General features: G+C 35.6%; 1 protein-coding gene across 11 annotated transcripts in view; it reads left to right on the top strand.

The window, feature by feature from the left end:
* Positions 1-16,269, top strand: part of ERBIN (erbb2 interacting protein) — a 136,701-nt gene that overhangs the window by 103,712 nt on the left and 16,720 nt on the right. For all 11 annotated transcript variants that reach the window (XM_046672212.1, XM_046672218.1, XM_046672220.1 and 8 more), the window contains 4 exons: positions 5,184-5,369; positions 10,116-10,230; positions 12,467-12,650; positions 14,416-15,964. In XM_046672212.1, the coding sequence (XP_046528168.1) occupies positions 5,184-5,369; positions 10,116-10,230; positions 12,467-12,650; positions 14,416-15,964 (2,034 nt within the window). The remainder of the gene's footprint in view (positions 1-5,183; positions 5,370-10,115; positions 10,231-12,466; positions 12,651-14,415; positions 15,965-16,269) is intronic.

Here is a 16,269-nt window from a genome sequence, read left to right as displayed (position 1 = left end):
ATAGGATGATCCTTTTTATATACACTAAAATGTGCTCTCAAATCTAGGATGGTGTTCTCAGCTACCTGAACAAAAAGCTGTAATAATCAGCAAACTCCTTAATTGCTATTATTGCCGCTTCAGTGTGGTTACAGACTGTCCAGATGGGCAGGGGAGTGTTAACATAGCCTTTAAAAAAATCAGTGCCTAAACCAAGAATAAAATAATGAATGTAAGAAAATTCATTGTTATAGAAATAACTTTTTTATGGAAAAAAATTTTTTTACCCTGGTAATATTGATCCACTACCCAATTTCAATTTTAAATGCAAATAGTATGACAGACCATTGGCATTTCTTTGGGGTGTTTCAGAAGCCTATACAAATCCCTAAATTGAGTGTTCCTTTAATGGACTGTTTTCCTCACGTTATATCACAGAAACAGAAATGTTATCCTGTCGCTAGAGTTCCTCTGCATTCCACAGGAGCAGAAAATAGTCTAACCCTCCTGAGTTTGAGCCTGCCGACATATATGACTCACGCACATCACCTGTGCAACTGATATGATGAAATGTAGCCTCAGCTAAATTGTAAAGTTATTGTGTCTCATGGACCTTTCGGGACCACCTGTTTCCAAAATAAGCATTTTGTCTGTGAGTGCTACAGATTTCTGTGTTTAAAGTTTCCCTAATTTATCCAGAAGAAGATGTTAAATTACCTTTTTTTTTCCTTTGAGGTCATAATAGTTTATAACATTGTGAAATTTCAAAGTTTCATTTGTATATTTTGTTTGTCAGTCACTATATATATGCACCCTTTCACCCCTTGTGCCTGCTCCCTAACCCCTTTCCCCTCTGGTAAGCACTGATCTATTCTTTTTGTCTGTGTGTTTATCTTCCACATATGAGTGAAAACATATGGTGTTTGTCTTTCTATGTCTGGCTTATTTCACTTAACGTAATATAAGATAATATCTGTCTGGCTTCTTTCACTTAACATAATATAAGATAATATCTGTCTGGCTTCTTTCACTTAATGTAATATCAAGGTCCCCCATGTTGTTGCAAATGGGAGAGATGATTTTGTCTTTTTTATGGCTGAGTAATAGTCCATTGTGTGTGTGTGTGTGTATATATATATATGTATACACCACATCTTCTTTATCCAATCATCAATCGATGGGCATTTGGTTTGCTTCCATGTCTTGGCTATTGTGAATAATACAGCAATGAACATAGGGGTATGTAAGTCTCTTTTAATTGTTGATTTCAAGTTCTTTGAATAAATACCCAGTAGTGGGATAGCTGGGTCGTATGGTATTTCTATTTTTAATTTTTTGAGAAATCTCCATACTGTTTTCTATAGTGGCTGTACCAGTTATGTTCCCACCAGCAGTGTGTGAGGGTTCACTTTTCTCCACATCCTCTCCAACATTTGTTGTTTTCTATCTTGGCAATTATATCCATTCTAACATGTGTAAGGTAATATCTCATTGTAGTTTTGATTTGCATTTCCCTGATGTTTAGTGATGTTGAACATCTTTTCATCTGCCTGTTAGCCATCTGTATATCTTCTTTGGAAAAAATGGTTATTCATATCCTCTGCCCATTTTTTGATCAGGTTGTTTGTTTTATTGTTGTTGAGTTGTATGAGTTCTGTATGTATTTTGGAGATTAACCCCTTGTCGGATCTATGATTTGCAAATATTTTCTCCCAGTTGGTGGGTTGTCTTTTTGTTTTGTTCATGGTTTCTTTGCCTTCCAGAAGCTCTTTAGTCTGATAAAGGTTCCGCTTGTTTATTTTTTCTTTTCTTTCCCTTGCCCTAGTAGACATGGTATTTGAAAAGATTCTTCTAAGATCAGTGTCAAAGAGCGTACTGCCTTTATTTTCTTCTAGGAGTTTAAGAGTTTCAGATCTTGCCTTCAGGTCTTTGATCCATTTTGAGTTAATTTTTGTGTATGGCAAAAGATAATGGTCTACTTTCATTCTTTTGCATTCAGCTGTCCAGTTTTCCAAACACCATTTATTGAAGAGACTTTCCTTTCTCCCTTGTATGTTCTTAGCTCCTTTGTCGAAGATTAGCTGTCCATAGATATGCAGTTGTACTTCTGAATATTCAATTCTGTTCCATTGATCTGTGTGTTTGTTTTGTACCATTACTGGGCTGTTTTGATTACTGTAGCTTTGTGGTATATTTTGAAGTCAGAAATTGTGATGCCTCCAGCTTTGTTCTTTTTTCTCAGAATTGCTTTAACTAATTGGGGTCTTTGTTGCCCTATATGAATATTAGGATACTTTCTTCTATTTCCATGAAGAATGTTGTTGAGATTGTAATTGGGATTGCATTGAATCTGTAGATTGCTTTGGGGTTGTATGGACATTTCAACTATATTTATTCTTCCAATCCATGTGCATGGAATATCTTCACAGTTCTTTATGTCATCATCGTTTTCTTTCAGTAATGTCTTATAGTTTTCATTGTATAGATCTTTCACCTCGGTTGAATTTATTCCTAGATATTTTGTTCTTTTTGTTGCAATTGTAAATGGGATTGTACTTTTGAGTTCTCTGTTAGTTCATTATTAGAAGGTAGAAATGCAACTGATTTTTGTCAGTTGATTTTGTACCCTGCAACTTTGTTATAGTTGATTATTTCTAATAGTTTTCTGATGCATTCGTTAGGATTTTTTATATATAAATGTAGTCTGCCAACAGTGAGAGTTTCACTTCTTCATTGCCTATTTGGATACCTTTTACTTCTTTTTCTTGCCTAATTGCTCTTGCCTCCAGTACTATGTTGAATAAGAGTGGCGAGAGTGGGCACCCTTGTCTTGTTCCTGTTCTCAGAGGAATGGCTTTCAGCTTTTCCCAATTGAGTATGATATTGGCTGTGGGATTGTCATATATGGCTTTTATTATGTTGAGCTACTTTCCTTCTATACCCATTTTATTGAGAGTTTTTATGATAAATGGATGTTTGATCTTGTCACATGCTTCCTCAGTGTCTATTGAGATGATCATGTGGTTTTTTCCCTCATTTTGTGCTGTATCACATTAATTGATTTGCAGATGTTGAACCATCCCTGCCTTAGTGGTATAAATCCCACTTGGTCATGGTGTATGATCCTTTTAATGTACTGCTGTATTTGGTTTGTCAGTATTTTGTTGAGGAGTTTTGCATCTGTGTTCATCAGCAATATTGACCTGTAATTGTCCTTCTTTCTGTTGTCCTTCTCTGGCTTTGGGATTAGGGTGATATTGGCCTCATAAATGTGTTAGGAAGTGTTCTGTTGTCTTCAACTTTTTGGAATAGTTTGAGAAGGATAGGTATTAAACCTTCTTTGAATGTTTGGTAGAATTCTCCAGAGAAACCATCTGGTCCTGGACTTTTATTTTATCGATTGGTGAGGAAGATTGACCCTGAGCTAATATCTGTTGCCAGTCTTCCTCTTTTTGCTTGAGGAAGATTGTCATTAAGCTAACATCTGTGCCCATCTTCCTCTCTTTTTTATGTGAGACACTGCCACAGCATGGATTCATGAGTGGTGCGTAGGTCTGCCTATGGGAACTGAACTTGTGAACCCTGGGCCACCAAAGCGGAACACGTGAACTTAACTACTACACCTTGGGCTGGCCCCCTGGACTTTTATTTTTTGGGAGGTTTTTGATTTTTGTTTCAATCTGTTTACTTGTGATTGGTCTATTCAGATTCTCTGTTTCCTCTTGGTTCCATTTTGGGAGGTTGTATGTGTCTTAAGAATTTATCCATTTCTTCTAGATTTTCCATTTTGTTGGCATATAGTTTTTCATAGTATTCTCTTATAATCTTTTGTATTTCTTTGGTATCTGTTATGATTTCTCCTTTTTCGTTTCTAATTTTATTTATTTGAGGCTTCTCTGTTTTTTCTTAGTCTAAGGGTTTGTCAATTTTGCTTATCTTCTCAAAGAACCAGCTCTTAGTTTCATTGATCCTTTCTACTGCTTTTTAGGTTTCAATTACATTTATTTCTGCTCTAATTTTTATTATTTCCCTCCTGCTGACTTGGGCTTTGTGTGTTCTTCTTTTTCTAATTTGGTTAGGTGTAGTTAAAGATTGCTTATTTGAGATTTTTCTTCTTGTTCTCTTGCGTTGTGTTTTTCATCTCCAACATTTCTGATTTTTTTTAAATATAGTTTCAGTCTCTTGTGAAGAATTCCTTCTGTTCATTAATTTTATTCCTCATTTCATTGAACTGTCTTTCTGAGTTTTCTTGTAACTCATTGACTTTTTTTATTATCGCTATTTTGAATTGTCTGTCATTTAGATTGTAAATTTCTGTGCCTTCAGGATTGATTTCTGGGTGCTTGTCATTTTCCTTTTGGTCTGCAAAGTTAATATACCTCTTCATACTATTTGATGGGGTGGATTTGTGCCATCACATGGTGGTAGTATCTGGCCAGAGATTCCACCTGCCACCACTGGGTGGGGAGGTCAGGAACTGTGAATTCTAAGCCTGCTGTGATCCCTGGCAGTTGTACCTGTCCTTTGGAAGCTATGCTGACAGTGTCTGTCTGTGGTTGCTCACTTAATGCCTCTGCTTTACACAGTTATGCACAGGCGCTCTGGCAGGGGTCCCTTGCTTTGACCAACCAGCCAAGCTGGTGCAGTAGGCCGGGGAGGGTTGCATTGTTTTGCATGCATGATCCTGAGAGCGCTCCCGCTTTGCACTTGCTATCTGCCTTCCTGGGGTACTCAGCTTGGTGAAGATGCCCCCAGGATTGCTTAGCCTCCTCTGTGTGGAGCTCTACCATGGCCTGGGAAGCAACTCCAAGAGAAGGCTTTTCTGTGGAGGGCCACCCTTTCCCCATTCTCCTCTCAGAGCCATGTGCGGTCCTGCACCCTAGATTGCTGCCCTTTGGTGGAGAGAGGAGATTCCCCTTACTTCCTTCAACTGCCCTCAGCGTGGTCCAGCATCTCTACCTTCAGACATCTGGCTGCATGGATCTCTCAGACGTCTATTGTGTTGTGTGAATGTCCTCTGTTGGTTTATAAGTGTGCTTTTCGTTGTAACTGAGTGGAGACAGTCTAAGCGAGGAGCTCACTCTGCTGTGACGCTGACATCACTCATGCTAAATTACTTTTAAATTTTCATCTGAACTTTAATACAAGAATAGGTAGATATAAAGCTTAAGGAATATGAATTTTTTATCCTTTCTTTTACTTAGACTTCAGAAAGTACTACTCCAGTAAGAAGCAAACCTGAGGAAAGAGAAAAGTATGTGATAGGAAACTCTCCACAGAAGACCAGTGAACCTGAAGCTGAGATCAGTCCTGGAAATCTACCAGTGACTGCAAATATGAAAGTGTCTGAGAACTTGAAGCATATTGTTAATCATGACGATGTTTTTGAGGTATGGCTTTACGATTATTCTAGAATGATCATAACAACTGATAAGAATTTAGCATTTCATTGTTGCCAAGTAAAGACAGGAAAAACCTGGTATGAATAGCAGAAAATAAGCTCATGCATTTGCCATTGTGAAATTCCGTAATATTTGCTATAATATCACTCATTTATCACTTTAGACTTAAAATTTTTATACCCGTTTTACTCAAATGTTTGAGTTAATCTAATTTTAAATGTAAGCTAGATTGTGGTGGTCTAATTCTGTAAAATACATGATAGTGACTCCTTTTATTTCTGTAACTTAAAAATGAAAAGATTGCCATAGGTATACTTCAATTATTTGACTTATTTAAGCATTTATCATTGATTGTGAAGTATATTTTTTGTTGTTGAATGTCTGAGGCTTTTTTTTTAGTGTTTCTTGTAGTGGATCAATAAACGCTGTAACTTTTTTTAAAAACAGCTTTATTGAGGTATAACTCATACTGTAAAATTCACCTATTTAAATAAAGGTACAACTCAGTGGCTTTTAGAACACTAAAAGTTGTACAACCTTCACCACCATCACTTTTAGAGCATTTTCATTATCTCAAAAAGAAAGCCCATACTTCTTAGCCTTCACCCCATAAATTCTCCATCCCGCTGATCCATAGGCAACTAGTTATCTACCTTATCTGCCTCTAAAGATTTGGCTATTCTTGGCATTTCATATAAATGTAATCATACAGTATGTGGTCTTTGTGACTGGTTTCTTTCACTTAACATAATGCCTTCAAGATTATCCAAATTGTAGCATGTATTGGTACTACTTCATCCATTTCTTATGTCTGAATAATATTCCATGTAATCGTCAACAATGTACATTTGAGTTATTTCCTGATTTTGGCTATGGTGAATAAGGCTGCTGTGAATTTTTGCATACAAATGTTGGTGTGGATTTATGTTTAGTTTCTCTTGGGTATCTACCCAGGAGTAGAATTGCTGGATCATATGGTAACTCTATATTTAACTATTTGAGAAACTGCCAAACACTTTTTCCAAATGCAGTTGCACCATTTTACATTCCCCTCGTATACTGCTGGAGGTAATGTAAAATGGTGAAGCTTTAACCTTTAAAAATGAAATTCTGAAGTGTTTTTCATTTACAGCTGCATTATCCACTATGCTACCCATTAGCTACAAGTAGCTATTTAAATTTAAATAAAACACTGAGCTTCTTTGTTATACTAGCCACATTTCACATGTTCAGTACCTCATCTGTCTAGTTAGTGGCTACCATGTTGAACCACTGATGGTTTCCATCATGACAGAAGGTTTCACTGGAGAGCACTGGTGTATAGAAATAGTGATATTGTGGATTTATAATAGCATCTTTATTGCTGAAAATTCAAATGCCTTCAAAGTACGTCATTTATCTTCAAAGTTATCCTGTGAGCTAGTATTTTCTGCAGGAAAAATCTCATGGTTTTTGAATGTACTAAATGGATCACATCATTCAATAGACTGTTATATACATTGAATGTGATATAACATAGTTGTGAAAGGTTTTTAGGTTTGTCCCAGTGAACTTATGTCTCATTTAGTATAATTTCTATGTGTGAGGCACTGTTTGGAGTTGAGGCACTGTTTGGAGTTGAGGCAGAATGGATAAATGAATATATAGAATGTAATCAAGGTTAGACTGTGCTAAGTGTGTAAGAAAAGTACTAATGAAAGTACTAAGTGCTACAGAAATTTAGAAAAGAGATATTTTCTGGCTACAAAGAACCAAGGATGTTCTGTAATCTTTGGGGAACCACTGAAGGCTTTTTAGCAGGGCATTACTTGTGACAGAGCTGTGTATGAGAGTCATCTGGCAGTAGCTACTGAATTCTCCCAAGTTTGAGGGCTTTTGAATAATGATAGTAGAAAATGCAGACTAGAAATTATACAAGAATATTATAGATGTTGTGTATAAATATCCCTGACTATGAGGAATGGAGAAGAGGAAAAGCCACAAAACCATGCCTGAATAGTGTGATGATGCAATGAACAGAAGTAGGGATGTTAGAGAACAAACAGACTCACAAGGTCAAGTTCATTTTTGGATATGTGGAATTTGAACATTTGACAGGGCCATCAGGTAGTTAATTCAATAAGGAGCTGGACATGTGGTTCCGCTCAGAAGAGAAATCAAAGCTAGGTTATAAATTGGAGAATTGTCTACAGTAAACATAATCATTGAAGAAAACGCAATATCTAGGGGGAAGGGTAAGAAAGGAAGACATATGAGCTAACTGCAGGAAGGTTAATTCCTGCAAGCGAAGGGGACAGAAAGGTGGGAGGAGATTTAGGAGACTGCAGTTCGCAGAAGCCTGTGGTAATATGCAGATGGTCTCCAATTTACAATGGTGCGACTTAAGATTTTTCTGATTTGTTTACTTCACTGTGGTGTGAAAGCAGTAGGCATTCAGTAGATACCATACTTTGAATTCTGAATTTTGATCTTTTCCCAAGCTAGCAATATGCAGGATGATACTCTCTCATGATGCTGGGCAATGGCAGTGAATCACAGCTTCCAGTCAGCCACAGATCATGAGTGTAAACAACCGATACACTGACAACCTTTCTCTTCCCCTACAACTATTGTTTTTCACTTTCAGTGCAGTATTCAATAAATTACATGAGATACTCAACACTTTATTATAAAATAGGCTTTCTGTTAGATGATTTGGCTAACTGTGGACTAATGTAAGTGTTCTGAGCACATTTAAGGAAGGCTCAGCTAAGCTATGATGTTCCATAGGTTGGGTGTATTACATGCGTTTTTGATTAAATGATGTTTTCAACTTACGATAGGTTTATCAGGACATAATCCTGTCGTTAGTCTCAGAAGATCTGTAATTTCCTGAAGGAGAAAGACTGGTCATCAATTTAAATGCTGCGGATATCAAAGATTAGAACAGACCATTTGCCTCTTCTTGTCTTGTTCTTTCATTGTTCATATTCATTCTGTCATTAAATCCTGTTAATTCCAAAATTTCTGTCAGATTCTTTTTCTCTTTACCTACCATCACTGCCATTGCCCAAGGACAGAGGTGGTCTTTTTTCCTTCAGGACTTCTATGCTAGCTAGATTCCTTTCCACCAATCTCTTTCTCTTCCCATACATTCTTATTTTTGTTTTTTGCTGAGGAAGATTTGTCCTGAGCAAACATCTGTGCCAGTCTTACTCTATTTTTTAGTATGTCGGCCACCAGCACAACATGGCTGCCAACAGAGCAGTGTAGGTCCACACCCAGGAACCAAACCTAGGCTGCTGAAGAGGAGCATGCCGAACTTAACCACTAGGCCATCAGGGCTGTCCCCCTCTTCCCATACATTCTTAATACCAGAGTTACTATTTTAAAAGATAATCTGATCTTGTGAGTTCCTGGCTTGGCAGCTTCCAATAATGACCAACACATCCTTAACTGAGTCTGTAGTTAGAGCATAACCTTTCACCATGCAGTCCAGTCTCCTTTTTGTCCTGCCACTTAACCTGAGCTCCAGCTGCATGGAGCTGACTTGCTATGCCTTTTCTTATTTCCATGCTTTCCTCTACTCAGAATGTCATTCCCCTCTTAACTCATCCTTTAAGACTAAACCAAATATATGTTCTTTTCCTGTTCTGCTAATCAGTAGTCTGACTTTCCATTATAGTACCGTCTTGAACAGGCTTGGCAAATGGTGGCCTACGGCTCAAATCCAGCCCACTGCCTGTTTTTGTATGGCTTGCAAGCAAGCGCAGTTTTTACATTATTAAATGGTTGAATCAAAAGAAGATTTCATGATGTGAAAAATTAGATGAAATTCAGTTTTACTGGCACATAGCCACAGTCATTTTACGTATTGTCTGTGACTACTTTTGTGCCACAATGGCAGAATGGAATAAGTGAAACAGAGACAGTATGGCCTGCAAAGCATAAAATATTTACTCTCTGGCCTTTTTACTGAAAAAGTTTACTGACTCCTGTTCATATCTTTATTATGGCGATTATGAGTACCTAAAAGTCTTAGTACTTTTAACAGGACACCTTTTTAAGACCTTTTATTTATTTTCATCATCTTAACTGGGAATAATTGAACCTGCACCAGATCTGATTTTATATATAGTATATATAGTGTTAAAATTTTTCTGTTGATATTTGTTGACTAACAGGTCATTTTTTTTGCCTATCTAATAACACTCAATGATAGATAACCTGGGATGATTGCCAAATACTAGAGAAAAATCCATAGAGAGTAATAAAAAATTCTGTCTTCAAATTGGGCAAAAATTGCCATTAATTTATTTTAGTGGAAGAACACTTCAGTCCGGATTCCTTGGAATCCAGTGATCCTTGAGGGGATCAATTTGAGGATTAGGATGAGACTTTTTGTTGGAGTACCCTCACTAAACTGAGTTTTTTATGGCAGGGATTGTGTTTTATTCATTTTTGTTTCTCTGGTGCTTGACATAGTACCCAGAGTATAGGAATGATGAATACACTTGAATTAAAGCCTGTCACAGAAAATTATCCCAGAAGTACTTGGCATATTAATAATTGCCATATCTTAAAAAATTTAAAATTAATCATATACTAGTTTTAGTCACTATTATAATAAAAAGGTTTCATGCATATTCTAAATATTCTTTTCTCTTTGAAGTTCTTATGACTTAGTATTTATTCATTTAAAGAAACCAAAATTTATTTTTATAAATATTTTCTCTCTTTTTTTCTTTAAATTAGGAATCTGAAGAACTTTCTTCTGATGAAGAGATGAAAATGGCAGAGATGCGACCACCATTAATTGAAACCTCTATTAACCAGCCAAAAGTGGTAGCACTTAGTAGTAACAAAAAAGGTTAGACATTAAAGGAAAGCACTAAGAATAGAAATGGGCTGAATAAAATTTATAGATGTTTTTTGGAGTAAATTTTAATTAAATGTCATTATGTTATTGAAAACACTTTTTTAGAAACAGTTTTTAAAACATGTCTTTCTAAAAGGTCTAATCATTACCTGTCTTGTTTTTAAAGAAAAATCTTGATAGATCTTTTGCCTCATGCAAGTTTACTTATAAGGGCATGGACTTTATAGGTAGACAAACCTAGATTATGATTCCATTTCTACCACTTATTTGCTGTGTGATCCTTGAGCTACTTCATTTTATCCGTGTGTACATATTTAACTTGACATACGGTGAGGCTGATGAAGGATTTTGTGAATATCAAATGTACTAGATTATTCAGTGTACTCAGATCTAGCACAGTTCCTAATGTATATTAGATGCTTGTTGTTATTTATCTATCCCAAAACATTTTTTTAAACCCTCCCCCCCAAGCCATTTTTTCATATAGCGTAGAACCTCAGACTCTTAGAAATGAAAAGGAACTTGCAGGATATCTATCCTTACTTTTTATCCTTCCCTCACTCCTCCCCACCAGTGCCTGAACTTCTCTGCATTATCTCCACCAAATATTTATCCAGCCTTTGCCCTTATGGCATTAATGAAACTTAGTATCAAGGTGGCCCTTGGATAGCTTGGTTTTCATAATAATAGTGGTAGTGATATTTGCTGAGTATTTACTGATTGCTACTTACTATGCTAAATATTTTACATGTTATTATCTAATTGTCAAAATTGCCCCCTGATAAGGAGGTGGAAGAAGAGGAATATATCTAGGAAAGAACTTAAGTGCCATATGGTTTTAACAGTATCTTAAAAATTCAGAATCCAAGGGCTGGCCCTGGAGCCAAGTAGTTAAGTTCACACGCTCTGCTTCGGCAGCCCAGGGTTTCGCCAGTTCACATCCTAGGCGCAGACTTAGCGCTGCTCATCAAGCCATGCTGAGGCCACAACTAGAAGGACCCACAACTAAAATATACAACAAAGTACTGGAGGGATTTGGGGTGAAGAAGGAAAAATTTTTTTAAAAAAATTTAGAATTGAAGACTCAAATACCTTAAAGTTGAAGAGCCCATGTGCTACTGTTTTCAACTGTAAACACAATCCAGACTACTTGAACTGAGATATTTGGAACAACAAATATATCCTTAATTCATATAATCTCCTATGACTATGTCTGTATATACTATTTCTATGATTTGGCTAGGATTGATTTAGTTAAAAAAACCTTTAGGGTTGTAAAGATAGTATGTTATGTTTTTATTACTATTTTTTTTTAAAGGAGTTGTGTATTTTTTTTTTTAAGATTTTTTATTTTTTCCTTTATTCACTCCAAAGCCCCCTGGTACATAGTTGTATATTCTTCATTGTGGGTCCTTCTAGTTGTGGCATGTGGGATGCTGCCTCAGCGTGGTTTACTGAGCAGTGCCATGTCCGTGCCCAGGATTCGAACCAACGAAACACTGGGCCGCCTGCAGCGGAGCACGTGAACTTAACCACTCGGCCACGGGGCCAGCCCCTTTATTACTATTTTTAAAAAATACTAATTTTTATACTACCTGCTGTAATAGAATATGAATATTGTCTATTTCTGTTTATATAATTGTTACATACAAAACCATCTCACATCTGGAGAGTTCACTATTCTTATATAATTCTTTGAAATGATTTTAAAATGTGGAGGGCTTGTGAAAATTCCTTGATTTGTTTGATGTTTGTTTTTTGATTGACTATGCTGCTCATTGTTATTGTCAGAGTAGATGAAAACAATTCCATATGTGTATGAAATACTTCCTCCAGATAAGTTTACCAAAGCTGTGAACTGCATTATGTATTTTTTATTATTATGACTTTTTAAAATTATAAATGAGTGGAAAAGCATATTCACTAAAACTAATTGATGGCCTGGAAAACATTGTGTAATATCATTTTGTCAGTATTTAAAACTGAATCAAATTCTGAGTAGCCCTACATTGATTATATTTTTAAAAAACAAAAGGTGTCACTATTTGTAAATTAATTTTCTGTGTATTGGGACTGAATTTTCAGAGGTGCCCCTGGTTATCTTATCCATATAATTCTTTACCTTATATATTGAACAGGACAATATAAATGTCATTTGTCCTCACTGGAAAGTATTTCACACAAATTGTTGGTGACTTGATCAACGGCTTAAGTTTTTTTGTTTCAGATGATACAAAGGATACAGATTCTTTATCAGATGAAGTTACACATAATAGCAATCAGAATAACAGCAACTGTTCTTCTCCATCTCGGATGTCTGATTCAGTTTCTCTTAATACTGATAGTAGTCAAGATACCTCACTCTGCTCTCCAGTGAAACAAACTCATATTGGTATTAATTCCAAAATCAGGTTTGTGAACATCTTAACAAAATAATTTGTGTGTACAATAAGTAGAGATAGCAAGGCAAAGATATATGACTAAAACATAAAGGATTTCACAAATTAATATTAGAGAAGTGGTTCAGGCAGTATGTGGTTTCTTCTCCATTTTATTACTAATTAGTTTTTATGCATTGTCATTTTAAATTAGTTTCTTAAATAGAGAAGAAACTATTTAAAATGTATTCTAATTCTTTTCATTAAAAGATTGTACCAGTTTTACAGTATTTCTAGGTTTTACAACATAAACTGCCTATTTGGAGCAATTCAAGTTGAAGGGGGTATTTTTAGAGATAGAAATGCAAAATCATTTTTAGGGGATGCCATTAAAAGGTTCATTCAAATACTTTTAATTAGTCTGTATCTTTGGCTTAGATTTAAATTAGTAGGTCAAACTCTCTGAAACAAGACTTAATTCGTACAGCCTGGAATTTTGCTGAAGTTTAAAACACATTTATTATTTGGGCCCTCAAGAAGTTTCGTTCTCAAAGAAAGACTATGCCATCTTACCTTCCTGGTAATCTATCAGCTAGAGTGCTTGATAGAAAGGTATGGGTTGCTACTGAACCCAAAACTTACTGTATGGACGTTGTTAACTATTTTTTAGAGTTAAGTTGTTCTTAAATTCCAGGCATATTTAAGTCAAATTTTTGCATGTATTGATTTGTATTGTTGTAAGAGGAAGATGAATTTTATGCCTCAAAATGAGTTTAGCTATTATGTAGTTGTAATTATGATTAATCATTTATATCTGTTCTCTGAATTTGAGGCTAAGACCCAGTATGGTAAAATATGAATTTTTATAACCTCTGAGATGTTAAGATAATGATTAATTTGTTGAATAATGAAATTTTACTGATATTGTTGGGCAGTAGTTTAGTATTTTCTAAATCATGTTTTTTATATAAGGAAATAAAGGCTCAAAAATGGATATAGCCACACTTTTTTGTGTTGCATTTCTAATAATGAATATTATCTGTTTACCTAGTAGGAAGATCAGTATTAAGGAATATTTGTTGAAACATAACTTAAATATTTATACAAGAGGATACGAACATTTTCATATCACCAAGTAGAAATAAAATATTTTCTATAATTTTGAAATAGCATATCTGTAAATATTTGCCAAATACAATGTAGTCACTTAGAAGAGTGATTAGTTTTTTTGATCTTTCTTCATATTTTATAGATCTTTGAGTGATTGTTTAGTTCTTTGTACAATTTCCTTATGTATATATTTGAATCTAATAATAACTCTTTAGTTAATGTGATTAACTATGGTTAATAATGTAAGGTTTCAGAATTATTTGGAAAAATGTTCCGTGCTCTTAACTATTCAGGTTACTGGCTTTTGCTCCAAATATCTATCTTTCAAGCATTTCATGTTTTAGCACATTTGTGAAAAGATGCAGCAGTACAAGAGGATACATAATAAGTCCATTTTTCTTCACTGTTTAGCTCTATTAAAGTATATTGTGACAAAGTGATTTATGATAATGAAAATTAATCTTGATTATGAATTAATATGTTTTACTTGTCTCCATTTACTATAAATCTATATTATTTCACTATTACAATAATATTTTTAAATTACCTGCTTGATAATAAATTCCTTTCATCTCTGACTCCCATTAACTCTTTTGACTTTGTGTACCTACACATTAGTTATTAATGTTCCCCATTACTAAGAAAACTGGGTTTTGTGATGTTAGTGATAAAATTATCTTTGTTTTAGGCAAGAAGATGAAAATTTTAACAGCCTTTTACAAAATGGAGATATTTTAAACCATTCAACGGAGGAAAAATTCAAGGTTCGTGATAAAAAAGATTTTAACTTACCTGAATATGATTTGAATATTGAAGAGCGATTAGTTCTTATTGAGAAAGGTGTTGACCCAGCAGCCACATCTGGTGAATCTCACAAATTAGACCATATCAATATGAATCTTAATAAACTTGTGACTAATGATACATTTCAACCAGAGATAGTGGAAAGATCAAAGACACAGGATATAGTGTTTGGAACGGGCTTTTTAAGTATTAACGCTAAAGGAGAAGCTGAGCACTTGGAACATGGAAACAAGTTTCCTAATCTGGAATGCATAAATAAGGTAAATGGACATTCTGAGGAACCTCCACAGACCCCTAGGAGGCCTGAACCACATGACACTGATTCTTCTATTGACATAGGTATTTCCAAAAGCACCGAAGATCTCTCCCCTCAGAGAAGTGGGCCAATTGGATCTGTTGTGAAATCTCATAGTATAACTAATATGGAGACTGGAGGACTCAAAATCTATGACATTCTTAGTGATAATGGACCTCAGCAACCAAGTGCAACAGTTAAAGTAACGTCTACTATTGATGGAAAAAATATAGTCAGGAGCAAGTCAGCTACGCTTTTGTATGATCAACCATTACAGGTATTTACAGGTTCTTCATCATCTTCTGATTTAATATCAGGTACAAAGGCGATTTTCAAGTTTGATTCAAATCATAATCCTGAAGAGCCAAATGTAATAAGAGGCCACACAACAAGTGGCCCACAGTCTGCACCTCAAATATATGGTCCTCCACAATATAATATCCAGTACAGTAGCAGTGCTGCAGTCAAGGACACTTTGTGGCACTCCAAACAAAATCCCCAAATGGATCATGTCAGTTTTCCTCCTCAGCGCCTTCCTAGATCAGAGAGCACAGAAAATCACAGTTATGCTAAACATTCTGCCAATATGAATTTTTCTAACCATAACAACGTTCGAGCTAATACTGGATACCATTTACATCAGAGACTTGGGCCAGGAAGACATGGGGAAATGTGGGCCATCTCACCAAATGACCGACTCATTCCGGGAGCAACTCGAACTACAATTCAGCGACAAAGTAGTGTGTCCTCTACAGCCTCTGTAAATCTTGGTGAGCCAGGTCCCACGAGGCGGACCCAAATTCCTGAAGGAGATTATTTATCCTACAGAGAGTTACATTCAGTGGGAAGAACTCCTCCAATGATGTCGGGATCACAGAGACCTCTTTCTGCACGAACATACAGCATTGATGGTCCAAACGCATCAAGGCCTCAGAGTGCTCGACCCTCTGTTAGTGAAATACCAGAGAGAACTATGTCAGTCAGTGATTTCAATTATTCACGAACTAGTCCTTCAAAAAGACCAAATGCGAGGGTTGGTTCTGAGCATTCTTTATTAGATCCTCCAGGAAAAAGTAAAGTTCCTCATGATTGGCGAGAACAAGTACTACGACACATTGAAGCCAAAAAGTTAGAAAAGGTAATTAAACATGAATTTTTCATTCTTCTCTTCATGAATTTACTCATTTTTCTTAAACATATTTGGCATTCTTTGTTTTTTAAACAACGGGAAACAAGATACTCTGAATTATTGAATATATACTTATATTGTCGTTTTTACTTGGTGCTGAGATTAGAGTTCCAAGTTTAGATTTAGCCAGACTCAAAACAGTTGAAATGGTAGCATAAGCTTCTTTCTCTCCTCTTCCTCCCCAATGTTTTCCAATGGGATTACATTCATTTTGTGTATCTATGTTTGTATCTCTTGTAGCTTGTGCCACACAT

Source organism: Equus quagga, chromosome 9, assembly GCF_021613505.1.
Source record: "Equus quagga isolate Etosha38 chromosome 9, UCLA_HA_Equagga_1.0, whole genome shotgun sequence".
Classification (NCBI taxonomy): Eukaryota; Metazoa; Chordata; class Mammalia; order Perissodactyla; family Equidae; genus Equus; species Equus quagga.
This window is presented reverse-complemented; position numbering and strand designations above follow the sequence as displayed.